At 42.8% G+C, this 20,107-nt stretch overlaps 1 protein-coding gene across 17 annotated transcripts in view; it reads right to left on the bottom strand.

Annotated features, from left to right (window-relative positions):
- The window catches only part of KALRN (kalirin RhoGEF kinase), a 749,960-nt gene that overhangs the window by 148,690 nt on the left and 581,163 nt on the right, over nucleotides 1-20,107 (bottom strand). For 3 of the 17 annotated variants that reach the window (XM_037837287.1, XM_037837301.1, XM_037837290.1), the window contains exon 1: nucleotides 10,683-10,767. The exons of 13 other annotated variants lie outside the window; for them this stretch is intronic. In XM_037837287.1, the coding sequence (XP_037693215.1) occupies nucleotides 10,683-10,767 (85 nt within the window). Of the gene's footprint in view, nucleotides 1-10,682; nucleotides 11,159-20,107 lie in introns of those variants that run through there. One more of the 17 variants, XM_037837281.1, reaches the window with a different exon arrangement.

Raw genomic sequence — 20,107 nt, 5'->3', positions numbered from 1 at the left:
TGGTGTTGCCTGCCCTGTATGTGGGGCGTGTTTCTGGGCAGTCGGGGAGGGGAGGTGGCCCTAACAATCAAATCTCCCTGATGATCCTAGAGTTTTAAAGCTACTGCAATAGTCTAATCCTTCAGTTCAGTCCTGCCACAGTTTGTCTCTGCCACTGACCCACAAGTCTTTGGTATTGGCGTATGGCTCCTGAGACTTGCAAGTGGGCCCCTCTTCCAGGCTGTGCACCCCGGGTCCTCTGTTGAGGGATGACTGTGCTATGTCACAGGTGAGTGCCGTCCCCCCAGGGCAGTTCTGGGCTGCTGGGCTGTGTTGGGAGGCTCCCAGTCTGCTCAAATGATGGCTGAATGGGGCTCTGTTAATTCACACTGCTCCCCCTTCCCAGCTCTGGGACATTCAGCTGAGGTTGTAGGGAAGGCTAATGTCCACGCCCAGTTTTGTGGTGTGTGCCTGTTATTTGAAGCACTTCCGTCACACTGGGTTGTCTGGGGCAGCTCTGGGCTATGGGGCTGGCGATGGGCAGGAGTGTTTCCTGTCCACCAGGATGGTGGCTGTGAGCGGACACCCTCCTTTTCTTGGGAAGTTGTGTTGTTTAGTGAATTTTCTCAGCCACTGGATTATTGCCTTTTGTCTCAGAGCTCTCTTAGTTCTGCTCTTGACTTGACGTGCCCAAATTTCAATTCTTTGAAGCTTTCTGTATTGAGCTTCTTAGAGTAATTGTTTTAGAAAAAGCAAAAAGGATTTAAAAAAAAAAAAAAAAAAAAAAACGGCCCTCCTCAGAGATCTAATGGGTTATTGAAATGCTAATAGACAAAGCAACCAGGGCCATTAAGGAAAGGTCCACAGGGCAGAGAGATCAGCCTTGCTTCGGGATTTGCATATGCGCCTCAAGGCCTGATCTCCGCCCTTCCCCTTTCTGTGTTCACCAGAACTCCAAAAATCCTCTGCTTTTATTTTGGAGTTTTTCGTGTTGTTTTTTTTTGTATGCCTGTCTCCTCTCTGCTGGGCTGGCTGCTCTCAGAGTCTCTGGTGTCTGGTCTCAGTCTATCTATGGTTGGAGTTTGAATCAGTAGAATGAGTTTCCGATAAGAGCAGCCACTGCAATTCTCCCTTCTCCTTCCTGGAGCTGACAGCCCCTCCTCCCCCGGGACTGAGCCTGGCAGGGAGGGGCGCGGGTCCCCTGGCCGCAAAAACTTACAGATTTCGCTGATCTCAGCAGTTCCACGTTTTCATGAGTGTTGTATGAAGTATGCCCAAAGACAGATTGCTCTGTGGTGTCCAGTCCACGCAGTTTCTGGCTTTTTACCTACTTTCCTGGAGGAGTAACTAAAACATACAGCTCACCAGTCTGCCATCTTGCCCCGCCTCCTACTATTTATTTTTAAATGGAAATTACAAGTGTTGGAGAGCATGTGGGGAAATAGGAACAATCATTTATTGCTGGTGGGAATATAAAATGGTGTAGCCACTGTAGAAGACAGTTTGGCAATTCCTCAGAAATTAACTATAGAACTATCATAAGACCCAGCAATCCCACTTTTAGGTACATATCCAAAAGATTTGAATGCAAGGACTTAAACAGATATTTGCACACTGATGTTCATAGAGGCATTATTCACAATTGCCAAAAGATGGAAGCAACCCAAGTTTCCATCAACTGATGAACAGATAAGCAAAATGTGGTATATATACACAATGGAATATTATTCAGCTGTAAAAAGGAATGAAGTTCCGATACATGCAACAACATGGATGAACCTTGAAGGCATCATGTTGTGTGAAATAGGCTGCCACAAAAGGACAAATATTTTATGATCTCACTGATATGAAATAATTAGAATAAGCAAACTCACAGAGTCAGAATCTAGACTATAGATGGGGTGGGGTGGGGTAGGGAATAGAGAGTTAAAGCTTAAAATGTATAGAGTTTCTATTTGGGACAATGAGGAAAGTTTTGATAATGGATGGTGGTAATGGTAGAACAATATTGTGAATGTAATTAAAGGCACTGAATTATATATTTTAATGAGGTTAAAAGGGGAAATTTTAGGTTTCTCTATGTTACTAGAATAATTTAAAAAAAATCCATATAACTGCACTACACAGTGAACCCTAAATTAAACCTATTAACTATAGTTAATAGTACAGTTACAAAAATGTGCTTTCATCAACAGTAACAAATCTACAACACCAATGCAAGGTGTTAGTAATAAGGTGTTATATGGAAACCCTGTATTTTAAGCATGACTTTTCTGTAAACCTACAACTTCTCTAATAATAATAATAATAAAGAAGAAGAGAAAGAGAAGGCTCTCTTTCCAATATTTCCCATTTACAATAAAATACATAAAAAATGACCTACCTCCCATGGTGTATCTCCTCCTCTTGTGCCCATCCTCTGCCCCGTACCCACCCCCACCCCACCCCACCCCCCAAAAAATCCCTGAATCTCTGAAAGCAACTGAACTACTAGAAACCTCTGGATTGAAAAGACTCCTAATACCACAAAACCAAGAAAAGGATGGGAGGGATAAAGCTGCAGCTGTAGCCATAATGCATGTTGATGTTTTGAGGAAGAGAGGTAAGGGCAGGTTAAATCTTTGTATCCTGCAGAAAGGAAAGTCAGGATGTGGGAAGTGGAGATATGTAAACCCCAGTCTGTCTATACAGTCTGCTCCTGGAAAGGTTTATTTCCCAACCCAGGACTCTTCCCCATCCCTTTCCACCAAACTTTTAGTTGTTTGGTTGTCAAGTTCAAGTCTTGTTGGTGATGAAACACTTTGTAGCCATTAAAAATATCCTGGAAATGAATCTACATGGAAAGATGATCAGAAGATTAAGTGAAAGCAAGTTATAAAACACTCTATAAAATATGAACCTGTTCATCAAAAAGGGGAGAACGTATAGAAAAGAATACAAGGAGTTAAGTAGAGGTTGTCTCTGGATGGTTGAGATTATGCTTTAAAAGTTAGGCTTGTATGTTCTTTCTGTTTGCCTAACTTTGTTTTGTTTTGTTCCTGTATTGAGCATAGTTGACTCTAGAGTAATAAGGAAAACAAGAAAAATTTCACATAAAAGCAAAAACATCTTAACTGGGAAAATAAAACAACTTCCCTTACTCAACCCTCAGGCTGATGAGCTCAGGAAAGATGTAGGTCCTAATTTCACTTCCCATTCCTGCCCCACAAATGAGAGTGAATGGCGCAGGGGCCTCTATGTCTTCTCAAAACAAGTATTCCCCAGGGGTGTAGTGAAAGTTCAGTAATAGAATGCTTCTGTCGGAGTGTGGGGAAGGGAGCGTGGAAGGATGGGGGTAGGGTAGGGAGAGGAAAGGGAAAGGAACAAACCAATATAAGAAAAAAAGATTTTTAAGCCTTGAAAGGAAAACTACCTTTTCACTTCAAAGAAGTACAATCTAACATATGGTTCTCAAACTTCAGGGTGCATCAGAATTGCCTGGAGGGCTTGTTAAAGCACAGCCTGCTGGGTCCCACCCACCCTACAGTGTCTGAGTTAGTGCGGCCTGAGAATCTGCATTTCTAACTTATTCCCGGTGGTGCTGGGCTGCACTTTGAGAACCTCGGCTCTAAGGTATCCTATCAGTGGGTTCAGAGACAAGAGAAAGAGGCCCCACACAGGTGTTGAGACTGAGACACAAAATCTGTGGCAGAAGTACAGTGTCTGAAATTCTTTTAGTTTTAAGGCTCAGTTCTCCTGTGGATGGGAAAAGAGAACATCCCTTCATCCATGAAGCAACAGGAAGATTCTCACTGAGGGACGGGAGAAATTGAGACTGTCCAGGTCCTACAAGGAAACACATGTACCAAACTACTCTTGCCCCAGGGAAGAGCAGATACCTAGAAACAGAAATGTTTTATGAGGTGCTGTTTTTGACCCAGCAGAAGGGGGTTTCCTTTCCTTTCAAATTGACAGTTTCCGCACTGTGGCCACCAGGAAGACAAGAAGAATGTGGAACTACCTGTTCTGTGACTCTGATCTTTGCTCTGTGCTGCCCTGGCAGCTTCCTAGCTGCCCAGAGGTGTAACCAGCACTCCCCTCCTTCCAGGAAGCAAATGCAGAAGGTTCTGCCTGTCTCCAACGATGTGCTCCATTTATCACTGAATAGACCAAGCAGGCAGCCACACTAACCACTCTCAGTTACGAGGGATACAGAAGATTCTGGCCAAACATCAGAGAAATGTCCAGAACCTTGGGGGCTGGAATAATGGCCTGTGGGAAGCAGGCTGTGATTTTTGCCTAGGAAAAAAAACCTGAAGAACCAGCAAAGCCTTGCACATAAAGGATGTGCAATAAATGTTGGCTGGAATGAACAGAAACACGTTTCTAATTAGATCACAAGCCAAACTCAAGGGAAACAAGAAACTCAAAGGGAAACTCAAAGGAAACGTAAGAAAAAGTGACTGAACTTATAACATGGGTTCTGAGGATCTGAACTTCAAAACAATGTAGACATTTTCTCCCATTCTCATACCTTTGTGTTGTGTAGATTAGGACAACTTGGGGATGCTTAGGTTTCCTGCCAGTATCTGTTGTATGTTCTTTTATGTAACCCACAGTGATTCTAATAAAGAAGTGAGATTTTTTTATTGGTTATATATATATATATATATATATATATATATATGAGGAAATCCCCAACACACTTCTAGATCACAAGCTTTCTTCCCCTATAGTGACAACTCCACAGTACTGAGGCACATTAGACAATGGTTTGAGACAAGACCACTAAATTGCTTAGGAAGTTAGATTTATAGTGTTTACCTAGATAAATATTACAGGTACTTAGATGGGAGCTCCCGAAGGACAGGCTCTATGTCTAGTATTATGATTACTGTTATCATTAATAGCTAGCTTTTTAAAGTATGTTTGGTTGCCTGGTGCTATGCTAAGCCCTTTAGATACATTTTAACTAATCCTCACATCAGCCCAGAGGGGCAAGCCCCATCATAAGTCCCACCCCCTCTCCCATGATACCAAGTGCAGGGCTGGCAGCAGGCAGCACAAACATTTGTCAAATGAACTAAAACACTGTGTTACATAAAAACCATTGAGGTCCAAAGAGGGAATGATAGGAATGCATTTCATTGATTCATTTCCACCTGAAAGTGTTTACTTCAAGAAAAGGGACAAGAAAGAAATGGGGAAAATGGACCTTTGCATTAAATTGAACCACAGGGAAAAACATGAACAGATATTTACAAATGTGCACAAACTGCTCTGGGAGATACAGAGCTATGACAGGTTCTGCCTTCTGCAGTCTTGGGACGAAAGAGTCTCTCAAAGCAGACCAGGCAGGTCCAATTCCAAATGGCTCCAGGCACTGCAGCCACACCAAGAATTACAGATCACTGCATAATCAATTCCCAAGTTCCAGCGTGGGGACTGTCTCCACCCTTCTCAGTTGGGTCAAAGCCTTGTCTCTGTTCACAGTAAGAGAAATCACATCCCCAGGAAAACAATAATAGAGCTGAAGACAAAGCACTGGAAAAGGGTTCTAGTTCTGACTCTGCTACTAACTGGATGGATCTCAGTTTCATCCTCCGTAAGAGAGGAAGATCTGATTACGTGATAGCTAAGATCTTCCAATTCTAACATTCCCTGATTTATACCCTTCTGCTTGAGAAGCCTCCCTCAGGCTTGTGACCCACCCCTTTTCTAGGGCCTTCTTCAGGAAAAGCTTGGGGTTTAGTTTGAAGGAGAGAGCAGGCCGTGTTGCCCCTCTGTCCCACGCTGAAAAAGGAACAGCACTTCAACGAGATGGGGATGTTTTTAGGGTGGACCAGAACCCACGAAGATTCTCAAGAGGAACACCGTGAAATAGAGCACCAACAGCTCTGCTCCCCGGAGAGGGAAGCCCAAGCATTGTCCAGATTCAGAAGTGGACTCCCAATGTTCACCGGGTTTTTACTTTTAACTTATTTTGCACAAAAAGCAGAAACAGAGCTGAATTTTTATCTGTTTATCCCAAGGTAGGACTTATCTACCCATAGAATGTGGAACCACGGGGGTGACATGCCTCCGGATTATTGGAGACTGTGGGACACTGCAATTGTCCCAGGGGAGGAGTGTTCAGCTTTAGCTTCTGATCCTCACCTCGCTCCATCAAATCCATAGCCTACCCCTCCTAGGCAGCTACACTAGAATTGGCAGTCATTCTGGTTATCTAGCGAATATCTGGTAATACTACTGGTTACTACTTACCAGGTCAGAGAATCTGGTGGGAGAAGAGCAGCATAGGATGTGGGGTGGGTAATTCTCCCTAGATTAAGGTAAACCCCTGGGAGGCATAGAAAACCAAGAGACAGATTGGAGAAGACATAAACATGCTAAATGGTTTATTCAACTTTCACTATGGTGGTAAAGACAGAGAAACCAAAGGGATGTACCAAGGTCCCAAAGATGTTAGGTGGTGAATTAATGTAAACAACAGTGAATGTCACAAGCCTTCTCCTTTGAAGTTACTGACACCTTTTCTAAAGGAACTTGGTGTCATGGCTTCACACATTAAATTGGATCTATTAATTTATGGGCCAGGGAAGAGACATACACATCAACTTCTAAAGTTCTGGATCTGTGATTCTAGGGAAAAAAGAGAAGACTCAGATGAGTTTGACCTGGGATTCCCTGCTCACATCTCATGATGTCAGAGTCAAGCAGGAGCTCGGCTGTCCATGTTGCGAAAGAGACCGGAAAGCGGTCCCAGTATCTCCCTGGTGAAGAGATCTGGCACCCCCTCCTCTCCTTACCTCTGAGATACTCAGACTCCTTACTGGGCCCTATCTCACAGTCTAAATGGGAAGACAGGAGAGCATGCAGGCTTGAGATGCAAGGCAATTGATATATCAACAAACAAGTATAAACAAATCTGATGGAGAAGCAGAGGAGGATACTAATCAGGAAAGGAGGGACTTTTATTCACATATCCCAAGTTAATTACAAGTTGACCAGAAAGTTAAAGGCTCCAAGAATGGCTTGGAGTTAGTCAGAAAGGTCAGAAAAACCTCTAAGGCTCCATGATCTAAGAAGTCACAAATTCCAGTCTGCGATATGTAACTTAGCTGAATGAAATCCTTTTCGTCACTCTGAAACAGCTGTTTTTCTTATATTTATTTTAAGACAACTGAAGAAGAATCCAGAACTGACCCACTTCTTCAGACTTAAAAGAAAGTCTAACAAGCCAAAGTCATCCTGAAACTCCCCACAGTGTGGCATCAATGATTAATCACTCTTTATACACACACGTGCCATTATCTCACTTTTGCTTATTTTTCACTTTCACAAAGGCAGTTATAAAAGCATTTCTCTTCTTTCTTCCTTCTCACCTAATCTCTTTTCATCCTATCTTTAGTTTTCAGTTTTCCTGTCCTTCAACACCAATTTGGGAAGAAAGATTATCTTTCGTCAAATCCCTTCACTATACCTGTACTCAATAGAACCAAATAGTGAGGAGAAAAACATGAGAGTCACTCACCTTCCTCACTTTTCCCAACCGAGAGACAAGTTCAGTTAAACTTGTCCATATTTTTCTCAAAAGTGATATTTAAAGACTACATGAGAACTGTCCTTAAATCCTAGACTCTTACCCTAGTGATAATAATCAAAACTGTTTAAATGTAGCTTACAAGGGGTGACAGTATGACTATGAAAACCTTGTGGATCGCACTCCCTTTATCCAGTGTGTGGATGGATGAGTAGAAAAATGGGGACAAAAACTAAATGAAAAATAGGGTGGGATGGGGGTGTGTGTGATTTGGATGTTCTTTTTTTATTTTTATTTTTTATTCTTATTCTGATTCTTTCTGTTGTAAGGAAAATGTTCAAAAATAGATCGGGGTGATGAATGCACAACTATAACATGGTACTGTGAACAGCTGATTGTACACCATGGATGGTATTGTGAATGTATCGCAATAAAACTATGGCTCATTCAGCTTTGAGTCAAAAATAACCAGAACATTCCACATTAGCTTCCTCTTGGTTCCTTTTACTTTCGTCTTTTTCCTCTGGCTTTAGCAGGAGGTATCCTTTACATCCTGCATGACCGGAAACCAGTTAGTCAAGGCACCTTGACTTGGGAACCACAGCAGTGTGTGTTTGACCCATTAGCTTCAGAGTTGAGATACAGAAGCAGTAGAGAACAAAGTTCTCACAAGTGAAGGGATAGACACCAAATAAACAGCTGTCTTCAAAAAAGGTGGGGGGTGGCAGGGAGGGTTGATTGCCTTTCAGTTTTAATACATGATAAGTTATTATAAGAGAACCAATAAGAGAAATTGGTTTTAACTGAAAAGGAAGGCAGATCATCATCCCTGGCTGCCAACTTCCCACTTTGCTGGTAGAGGCTCAGACTCTCTGACGGGAAAGCAGCCTCTTCCCATAGAATTTTGGTACTCTGGGCAATGTACTCAAGTGCAGTACAGGATCTTATCTCTTCAACCTGCTTCCGAATTCTCCAGGCTGGGTGGAGACTCAGATCTCTCTTTTCTGTTGGAGCCAGACCAAGAGAGCCCTGGGAGCTAAACCCAACACCTTGCATACTATCACCCTGCTCAGCTGCTGCCAGGAGCTTCCCCTGAAGGGTGGCTAACTCACCTTCCCCCACCATCTTCCTCAGATTTGAGCCCCATCCTCCCATGTTTCAGATCTAGGAAAGAGTATGGAGAGTAAAGCTGGAGAAGACAAGGCAGCCAGCTCCTTTTTCCTTTTAAGCTGCTTTCATTGCTTGCACCTTTTGCACCCTTCATCTCCAGCTCCTGCAACATCACTTTCGCATGCCTCCTCTCTAAGCCACAGAGCCTGCAGTGGCTGTCCCAGTCCTGCAGGCAGGAGGAGGCCCAGCAGGCGCCCCGAGCTGGCTCCCCACCCCCTCGTCTGCGCTTAAGGAGGCAAGGCCAGGGCAAATCACAAACAAAGCCGGGGCCAGAGAGACCCTGGGAGAATCACCCTGTACGGAAGCCTGGGCCACCACACATCTGGACTCTGAGGAGGCAGCTGCAGCGGCTTTAGATAAGCACCGCCCAAGTCCCCACAGTCTGCTTTTTTTTGTTCTTCTTGCACATTCTACTTTTGACAGGAAACTGACTCCCAAGAAATCCTGCATGGAAACCCTTCACGATGAAAGAAAGCACAGGCTTTAGAGCAAATGAACCCACCTTGGATTCCCCTCTGGCTATTTATTCCCTGCTTCTTCCCCCTTTTAATACCCTCAATTCCCTGCCTTGGTTTTGAATGTTTCTGAACCAGGCTTGGCTATTCGTGAGAGACACTGACCCCCTCAGATTGCGTCTCCATCTGAATTCTGGCTTTTATAGCCAGATATCTCACAGTTCCAGGCTGTTTTAATTAATTGCAGAGACTAAGAGAACCTAATGCTGGGATTATGAACCTTAATGACTTGGGGAAAAGTGCTTCAAATTTAATTAGTTTTTGTTTGTTTTAAGTGTATTTTATTTGGTGCTATTACATTACAAAACAAACTGTCTTGTCTACACTTTTTCTGCCTGATCCCCAACACATTTCTTAAATCACTTATGTAATAAATTTTCTGTAAACATAATTTTAGATGGCAGTATCCTAAGTAACCACAAGTAACATATTAAATTTGTTTTCTAACCCTAAATCTGCCAAGGATTGGGAATTTGTCATGTGTGGCATGAAGTATGGTGAAATTTATACCCCAGTCAACTCTGAGAGAAACTTTGATCAGGACTTTACATGGACTAGGATGGGGACTAGGATGGAGATTGGGGCTTTGTAAATAGGGCTGGAGATCAGAGGCCCAACAGGTGAAACTTTCAAAGAAGAGCAAATGTCAAATAAAAGGCTACATCCTCACTTCTAATCACACAAAAACAGAATCTTTCTGCCCCTACCCTCCCAGATGAAGCGTTAATTAGGAACAATGGAAACTGCTAGGATCATCTGCTGTGTGTTTAGTGAGGTCCCGGATTTCTTTTTTCAGGGCAGGCTACACAATCCATAACCTTTCCTCTGTAGCCTTCTCACTCTCCAGCTTTGCAGGCTGACTTTGGAAAAGTTGGTTGCTTCCTGCAAGTCTGCGAAACACCATTAAAATCAGTGGAATAATTAAATACAGTCCTAATTGGGTACAAAGAGAATTCTTGGTTAACTAATGAGCCAAGCTCTGGCCCAAAGCTGCCCCTGTGAAAGCCCAGGCAGGGAAAAGTGCTCCAGTCCCATAAGAAAATTGTCACTTGGCAAAAATAGTTCCTGATAATTGAGACAAGTGTCAAACACATTCCTATAGTCAGGAGTCATACGTTAATCCCGCAGCTGAGACCCATATGTAAATGAAACCAGTGAGGTGCTAGGAGCTGGCTACTACTGGACACACACAGCTAGCTCTAGAGCCCCCCTCCCCACCCTCGGCAGCGGTAACACCCACCCCCCTCCCGGCCCCCAGCAGACGGGCGCGCAGACATCCAAAGTCGGTGATAAGTAACTGAGTTCACAAACTGCAGCTCAGCATCCAAGTCGGAGAGCTTTTGTCCGGGCAACTGTGAAATGCGCGCGGGTTCAGAGCAAACTCGCACCGCCCCCCCCCCCCCTTTTCCTTACCCAAGTGGTCTCCCCTGCCTCCTCCGCACTCAGCCCTGACAGACTTTGGCTAAACGAAGGCACACACGCCAACAGCCACTCACCTTTGCACGAGAAGCAACAGCAGCACTTAGTCACGAGCCACCCCAAAGAGGGGCATCGGGTGTAAGCCCGGTCGCCGCCCTTCATGCTGCCCCGCGGCCCCAGCGCTCGCGCATGGCACGGGCGCCAGCCAGGGGGTGAGAGCGCAGCCGAGAAGAAACTTCAGCGCCGCGGCCGGGAGCCAACTCCCTCCCTCCCTCCAGTCCTCCCTCCGCACCTCGGCAGCAGCTCCGACTTGCAGGGAGCCAGAGCCACCTAGGGGAGGAGGGGAGGGGCCCGGGCGGGGAGGGACGGCCTAAGGGGGCGGAGTTCCGAGCTCCAGCTGTTTGCTGGAGTCCTGGCCAGCAGCGTGGCACCCAGACTTATGCAACGCCGCCTGTGGCTGCGGGCACAAGGCAAGCCTTCGGAGGATAGTCATCCACAAACCACAAAACAGGTACTCCTTATGTGCAACTTCCTCCCAATCAAAGGCCATCATAATCAGTTTTGGCTTAAAATATACAACCGGGTGAGGCTCAAGAAGTAGGAGAAAAGCAAGCAATTTAGAAGGTTCAAGACTCAAAAACTGTTTCTCTCACTCACAGGTTGCCCCTCTCTTTCCCCGATGTCTCCAGACTTGACAGCCTCTTCTGTAGTGAAAACATCTTCACCTAACTCTTTTCTTCCCTTCATTTTAATGCTTAATATCCACATACCTCGGAAATATCCCAAGTTCGTTTCCAGAACAATATCACAACAAAGTGAAACGTGGATTTTCTGGTTTCTCAGTGCATATAAAAGTTATGTTTACACTATTCTGTAGTCTAATAAGTGTGCAATCACATTATTTCTTAAAAACAATATACATACCTTACTTTAAAAATACTTTATTGCTACAAGAAATGCTAACCATCATCTGAGCCTTTAGCCAGTTGTCTTTTGCTGGTGGAGTCTTTTGCTGGTGGAAGGTCTTGCCTTCATGTTGACGGCTGCTGACTGATCAGGGTGGTGGTTACTGCAGGTTGGGGTGGCTGTGGCAATTTCTTCAAGTAAGACAACAAGGAAGTTTGCCTTACTGACTCTTCATTTCATGAAAGAGTTCTCTGTAGCATGCCATGCTGTTTAATAGCAATTTACCCAAAGTAGAAATTCTTTCAAAATTGGAGTCAGTCCTCTCAAACCCTGCCACTGCTTTAGCAACTGTTTATGTAATATTCTAAATTGTTTGATGTCATTTCAACAATATTCACAGCATCTTCACCTAGAGTAGATTCCATCTCGAGAAACCACTTTCTTTGCTCATCCATATGAAGCAACTCCTCATCCATTCAAATTTTATCATGAGGTTGCAGCAATTCAGGCACATCTTCAAGTTCCACTTCTAATTCTAGTTCTCTTGCTATTTCCACCACATCTGCGGTTACTTCCTCCACTGAACCCTTCAAAGTCATCCATGAGGGTTGGAATCGACTTCTCCCAAACTCCTGTTAATGCTGATATTTTTTACTTCCTCTGATGAATCACCAATGTTCTTAAATGGCATTTAGAATGGTGAATACTTTGCAGAGGGTTTTCAATTTACTTATCCCAGATCCATTGTTTTAAATGCAAGGGGATCAATTATTTGTAGACAGATGACACTGACATGCAAGTACAATCATATAGTCCAGCAGGCCCATCAACTGCTTGGAATCTCTTAGATCTAAGCCTCCCTCCTACATGAGAGCCTAGACATGGAGGTCAGGTTACATGCTCATGTACATTCTCTTCTGAGGCCACTGACCATGGTAGGAAAATTGTCACTGCTGCCAAAACCAGCATCACTTGTGAATTTAAGCCAAAGCAAACAAACAAACAAACAAACAAACAAACAAACAAAATGGACCTCATATCAGAATATACACAGTTAACCACCAATGCATCTAACTCAGAATATAACCTGGTGGGACTCAAAACACCTGTGTGGTGTACAATGATGCCTTTATATGGTTCAGAAAGGTACCCGACAAGAAAGGCATGTAACAACCATCTCACTTAACATTGGAAATGAAGGGCAGAGAAAATTTTACTGATGCTTTCTTTAACAAGATTTAAGCCAACACCTCTATATTTATATACAAATATCTGTTTCAGTGGTGATGAACCCATCAGAGGAATCACTATCTATGGCAGCTATAGCCTTACAAAATGTATTCCTTAAATAATAAGACTTGAAAGTTTAAATGACTCCTTGATCCATGGGCTACAAAATGGATGTTGTGTTAGCAGACAGGAAAACAACATGAATTTCATTGTACATCTCCATCAGCGTTCTTGGGTGACCAGGTGCATTGTCAATGAGCAGTCATATTTTGAAAGGTATCTTCTTTTCTGAGCAGTAGGTCTCAACAATGGGCTTCAAATATTCAGTAAACCATGTTGTAAACAGATGTGCTGTCATCCAGGTCTCATTGTTCCATTTATAGAGCGCAGGCAGAGTAGAGTTAGCACAATTCTTAAAGTCCCCAAGATTTTCAGAATGGTAAGTGAGCATTGGCTTCAACTTAGTCACCAGCTGCATTAACCCCTAATAAAAGAGTCAGCTTGTGCTTTGAAATTTTGAAACCAGGCATTGACTTCTCCTCTCTAGCTATGAAAGTCCTAGAAGGCATTTTCTTCCAATAGAAGGCAGTTTTGTCTACACTGAAAATCTGTTGTTCAGTGTAGCTGCCTTCATCAATGATCTTAGCTAGATCATTCGCTGGACAAATTGCTGCAGCTTCTCCATCAGCACTTGCAGCTTCACCTTGCACTTTTATGTTATGGAGATGGCTTCTTTCTTTAAACCTCATGAACTATGCTCTGCTAGCTTCAGACTTTCCTTCTGCAGCTTCCTCACCTCTCTCAGTCTTCACAGAATTAAAGAGAGTAAGGGCCTTGCTCTGGATTAGACTTTGGCTTAGGTGAATGTTGTGGCTTGTTTGATTTTCTATCCAGACCACAAAAACTTTCTCCATATCAGCAATAAGGCTGTTTTATTTTCTTATCATTTGTGTGTTCACTGGAATAGCACTTTTAATTTCCTTCAAGAACTTTTCCTTTGCATTCATAATGTGGTGCAAGAGGCCTAGCTTCCAGCCTTCCTCATTAAACCTAATCATTTCTAGCTTTTGATTTGAAGTGAGAGACATGCGACTCTTCCTTTCACTCGAATACTCAGAGGCCATTGTAGGACTGTTAATTGGCGTAATTTCAATATTATTATGTCTCAGGGAATAGGGAGACCCGAGAAGAGGGAGAGAAACAGGAGAATGGCTGGTTGGTGGAATAGTCAGAACACACATTTATCAATTAAGTTCACTGTCTTAATATGGGTGTGATTTGTGGCACCTCAAAACAATTACAACAGTATCCTCAAAGATCACAGATCACCATAACAGATATAATAATAATGGAAAAGTCTGAAATACTGTGAGAATTATCAAAATGTGACACAGAGACACAAAGTGAGCACATGCTGTTGGAACAATGGTGCCAAAAGACTTGCTTGATGCAGGGTTGCCACAAACCTTCTGTTCATCTGCGAAGCACAATAAAGTGAGGTATGCCTGTATTAATAATGACAACAGTGCCTCACTTCTTTATTGGCTTTCTGGCTGAAATGATGTGCAAAAGTACTCTGGATTGGAGCCATGAAACCAAAGTTCAAGGCTCGGTTTTGCTGTTTACTATTTGACCATAAGCCAGTTGCCTCTCCTTTTTGACCCTCAGTTTCATCATTTAAAAAAAAAAGGAAAAAGAGTTACTATGTTACAAGATTGCTATTAAAATTTTTAAAAGATATCTATGAAGTATCTATGATAGAAGAGATGTTTAATAATTGTATTTGAATTAATGCCTACAGACAAACTCCAAATACTTTGTGATAAAAAGGACTTTCTTCCACCTCCCCCCCAAGCATGCCTGGTTGATTCTTCAGTCTTTACTTATGTCTCTATTATCCTTTTGCTTCCCTCTCTCTTTATCTAAGTCTTTTTTCATGTTTCAGTGCCGAGCTTACACTCTGCACCCTCCCTGAAGCCTTCCTGAACCACATCAACTGACCTTCCCAGGAACCGCAGTTTATGTCACTCATAGGACACCTCTCACGTCCCCTTGTGTCCAGATTTAGGAGAAAGGGTCTGCTGGAAACATGCAACATTTATAAAGTAGAGAGAGTCCATTCATCAGGAAAAAAAGGAAGTTTGTGAGAAAATGAAAAACAGAAGCTCCATTACCCAGGTAATCAATTTAAGACTGTAGCTTAAATTACAGAAGAAAGACGGCCTAGGGACAAGGCTTTTAGGAGTTATTAGGATTTGGGGCTTCCTTTTCCAGTTCAAACCATGTATAGATTTGTGCCTTATTTATCTATATGTCTCAGCACCTGCCACATGCTTGGCACACAGTAGATGCTCAGATGATAGTAGCATGACTTAATGAGTAATGATAGATTACATTTATTAAGCATTTCCTATGGGCCAAGAAATTTCCATATTTGACTCATTTTCATACACTGAGTTAATGTATGGAGAGCCAAGAAGTGCTCTGCATACATTATCTCATTTATCCTCACAAAAATACTTTTACAATTGAGGAAAATGAATGAATGAACTATGATGATGTTTTATGGTTTGTTTAACTCTAAAAAGAAACTTAAAGAAGCTTCAACCCTCTAAGAAGAGCAGAACCTAAAGTTAAAATCTGATGTCAAACTCTAGCTTCTAGTGCTACCACTGCCATCTTGCTGTAGGCTTTTCCTGGTATGCTCTCTAACACACAGAAAACCAGAGAAATGAAAGTTCTAACTGCTTACGTAGCCTGTACCCCAGATTCCTAATTTAATGACCATCCTGACTATTCATCAGTCTCATCTTTCCACGTTAAATCACTGCATTACTTAATCCTCACATGGTTATCTGGGGTTCCAGTTCTGAACTATGGCAACAGGTCTAGTTCTCTCATATCTTCAAAGACAACACCCACCCGTTTTGCTCTTCTTGCAAGCCCAGACTGGAAAGTGTCCTTGATCCTGAGCCCTTCTAAAAGGTAACTTTATTTGCTGGTAATCCACTGCATGGGTTCTATTGTACAAGAGTCTACATTTGGTCTACCCACCTGTTCCAGTTTGCTAATGCTGCCTTTTTGCAAAATACCAGAAATGGACTGGCTTTTATACAGGGGGTTTATTTGGTTACAAAGTTACAGTCTTAAAGCTGTAAAGTTGTCAAGGTAAGGCCTCAACAACAGGGTACCTTCACTTAAGGATGGCCATTGGCGTCCAGAAAAAACCTCTGTTAGCTCAGAAGGTACGTGGCTGGCGTCTGCTTGCTCCCAGGTTACGTTTCAAAATGGTGTTCTCCAAAATGTTACTCTTGGAGCATTCTGTCCTCTCTTAGCTGCAGCTCCTTTTCAAGATGTCACTCTCAATTGCTCTGCATCTGGGCCTGTGTGGCTCTTTTTAAAGTACTTCGGTGACCCAATAATGAACTACCCTGAATGGTTGGGGCAACAACTCCACAGAAATAATCCAATGAAAGGTCTTGCCCAGAGCTGATTGAGTCACATCTCCCTGGAAACACTGAACCAATAAATTGCATCCTAATCAACACTAATACATATGCCCTGACAAGACTGCATCAAAGAACATGGAGTTTTGGGGGACATAATACAACCAAACTGGCACACCACCCATTCTACTTCTTGACACTTCTGGGACATTCTGATAGGAACCCAAAGTTGCTTCAAAATTGTTAGGTGAATAGCCAGTTCTTTTTTCACTTAAATCTTCCTTCTGGGCCTTTGTGTTCAAGAAACATTGGACCACTTTTCTATCACAAGTCCTTTGCAAGAGGTTGATAGCCTCATTTTGCAGAAACTTGCCCAAATTAGATGTTTGTGGAAGATCCAACCCTTATTTTGGAAACCGGAGTACCAGTAAACCCTAAAAAAGTCCTGTTCTCCACAAAAGGGCCCATAAGGTGCATTTCCACTGGTCCTGATAATCCAGGAATCTATCCTACTCTCATCATAAAGGCACAGAACCACTAAGAACATCTCTCCACCTTAGGTTGATATGGTCAACACATTTTTTGGCCATCGTGGAGATTCATTCTGGCATTGAGCACCAATAACCCAAGAGTCCCAATGCCTGAAATCTGCCTTCCTTCTAAAGTGAGAACAGGCAATGTCTATGGTTTTGCAAGGAAGTCTTGAACACCACTGGGACACTTATTGATTGTGGGCCTAGTCCTTAATTCAGAAAATACTTATTGAGTGCCTATTATGTGCCAGGCTCTATTCTAGGCAGTGGGTCCACATTAGTGAACAAAAACAATCCCAGTCCTTGTGGAGCTAGCCATTAACAGACCTACCATGAACATGAAAGAAAAAGGAATCAATATCAGGTATCTGACCAATTTTATGATTTGAGGGATTTAAGAAAATAGGAGTCTGGATCCACTTCCATAATCGAATCTCTGACTGTCCTATTGCCCCGTAGCCTAACATGTTTTTTCCTTTTGATGAGCATTATCCCTTTTTGAGCCTGCAACTAGAAGTTTTAAAATAATACCTTAAGGACACTTTACAGGAAATGGTATAGGGTGGTAGCTTATTAGAATCACCAGGGAGGCTTTTAAATATTTTAGGCATCAGTATTTTTTTTAGGCTTTCTAGGTGATTCAAGGATGGAACCAAGTTTGAGAACCAATGATGCTTAGGTCGCCTCCACCCCAACCCCATTCAGATTTAACTGTCCTTGGGTGCAGTCTTAGTGTTAGTGGTTTTTAAAGCCCCCCAGGTGTTTATAACATGCAGCAAAGTTTGAGAACCATTGGTGTAGGCCATTGGTTCTCAAACTTGAGCATGCATAAGAATCACCTTGGAGGCTTGTTAAAACACAAAGTGCTGGGCCCCACCTCCAGAGTTTCCAATGCAATAGGTCTGGGTGGGGTCTTGAGAATTAGCACGTCCACAAGTTCCCAGGTGATGTTGTTATTGGTCCAGGAACCACACTTTGAAAACCAATAGTGTCGTAGAATTTCCACCACCACCCCCTCACCTATTTGCACATCTATGTCCCCTTCTTTTTTGTAATAGCACCTTGATATTCCTTTGGGGAACCAGTTCTCTTCTAGTTCCAGGCCATGTATTTGTGTGTGACTGATATCCTGCCCCAGTCCCACCACCTCATACCAAGGATGGCCCCATAACCTGGGTGTGGCCAGTCACAGGGATTGGTTCAGATTTAGCACATGACCCAATTTCAGCCAATGAGCATAAACCTTGAGACCTTAGTAAGAACTACTGGAAAAGCAGCAATCTTTTCCCACAAGATTACTAAGTTGGTGGAATGTTAGCCTAAAGCAGTTGGTGGCCATCTTGCTATTACCACAGGTTAAAAAAGCTGTCTGGGAATGGAGCTAACATGAAGGATAGAGATCTGAGAAAGACAGGAAGTTTTCTGATATCATCCGAACAACTTAACACATGTTTTCCCAAAGCCATATTTATCTACTCCTGGACTTTACTTGAGCCCCTCAATAAATTCCTTTTTGTATAAGCCAGGTGAATGTCTATAATTTCTATACTTTCCCAAAGTTGAAGCTAAGAACAGGGCTCTGACCTATAGCAATACTTTAGAGTCCTCAATTTCCAAAGTGACGGCTGAGTCTCATTCTTATTTTTGGCAGAGTATGTCAAAAGTGATGACGCCAGTTGAAGTCCATCTTACAGTTAGGCTTTCTACCTACCTATGTGCCCAATTTATGTCTCATCCCCATTTCCCATGGTCAACAGCAAACACCAAAGAATTCTTGCCAGTTTCAGCCTGCAGATGGATGGTGCCAGGTGTACCATGACGGCAGGTATGACATCAGTTTAGCCACAGCCTTCAGTGACACTGGACCATGACATCAGGCATGTGCTAAGAACCAATGCATGCCCCAAATTTTCCTTTAGGTTTATTCTCAAAGACTATTATTTCAGATTTACAAGAACCAAGTGTTTCTAAATCACAGCGTTTCCCTAAATTTCTTCATTAGAGCCCAGCCCAGAGACATAAGGGATAGCAACTCTGCCCCAATTCAAGCCTAGAGACTCATGTGAGACTCTTCTTACTGTGACTAATACAGTATCCACCTTTTACAGAACATACCCAAATAGCTTCAGTGAGACTGTGAACATGGTTCACAGTGAACATGGAGGACGTATTCCTCATCCCCACTCCAGCCAGGCACTTACCTGTCTCTCCCACCAGCAGTGATTCACACTTCTAGCAATGACAGGCCCTACCCCTAGATTCTGGTTCAGTGGGTCTGGGATGAGGTCAAGATATCCATAGTGTTTAAAAAGTTCTGTAGGTGATCTCCATGTGAAGTCAGGGCTGAGAACCACCGACCTTGAGGCTCAAGGCCACTCACACTCTGGAATTAGTTCCTGTTTGGCAGACAGAGTTTAGGAAAGCACCTGGACTCAAATGTTTTCACTTTCTCAAACTCCGTCAACTGGTCCCTTGACTCATTCTTCCACTGCCTGCCGTGATCTCTGGTTACTGACTGCATGTTCCTTAATCTTCATCTTTTCTATGTGGATTTCTGACCTTTGAGCTTCCTGATTACTGATAACGGTGTGCCTCATAACTTTCCCCAAATTACCAAGTTCTGGCCCCCATTTGTGACTGTAGCTTAAAACCCCAAGATTCTTGCTAAGTACTAGTTATTTATTCAACAGTTGTGTTTTATAAAAAAAACTCTTATTGTGGTAACATATATACAACATAAGACTAGCTGGTTTTTGAACACCTTCTATCTGCTAATCACTAAGCTAAGCTACAAATGGGAATTTATATGGGAAGTTTATAAGGGAAATAAAAATTGAATAAGATGTGTTCCCTAAGTGAAGACACAGAAAAAGAAAAGAACAGGGTGAGTTCTAGGAGAGGCAGTTGATTCAATTTTCTGTGGCAGCAAAAGGAAACTGGAGCCGAATCAGGACTGGACAAAAGGTAGAGGTTTCTTTATATGAAAAAGAGGAACCAAGGTATAGTCACCAGTGACCAGAAACATCTGAGATTAGAGAAAGAAAGTGCAATGTTACATTGCTTCTATATTTAATTTGAACTCCAAATACATTAAAAAAAAACTGTATAAGATCCATGTGGTTAACTATTCTTAGGTGATATGTGTTATTTTAATAGTGTATAGAGAAAGCATGATTGCCAGCATTGTGTGTAGTAATCTCTTCTCCTAATTATCTCTGTTTACTGTGATCTGACTATTCCTGACCCTGGGCACCACCTGGTGACAGCTCCTGGACCCTAATGACTAAACCACCCTGAGCTCATCCTGTACTGCCCCTTAAATGCACTCCTTTGCACCTGCCCACCTCACACCTGTCTGCCTCTGTGTGGCTGTCTCACTTATCCTCA

The sequence above is a fragment of the Choloepus didactylus genome, chromosome 1, assembly GCF_015220235.1.
Source record: "Choloepus didactylus isolate mChoDid1 chromosome 1, mChoDid1.pri, whole genome shotgun sequence".
Classification (NCBI taxonomy): domain Eukaryota; kingdom Metazoa; phylum Chordata; class Mammalia; order Pilosa; family Megalonychidae; genus Choloepus; species Choloepus didactylus.
This window is presented reverse-complemented; position numbering and strand designations above follow the sequence as displayed.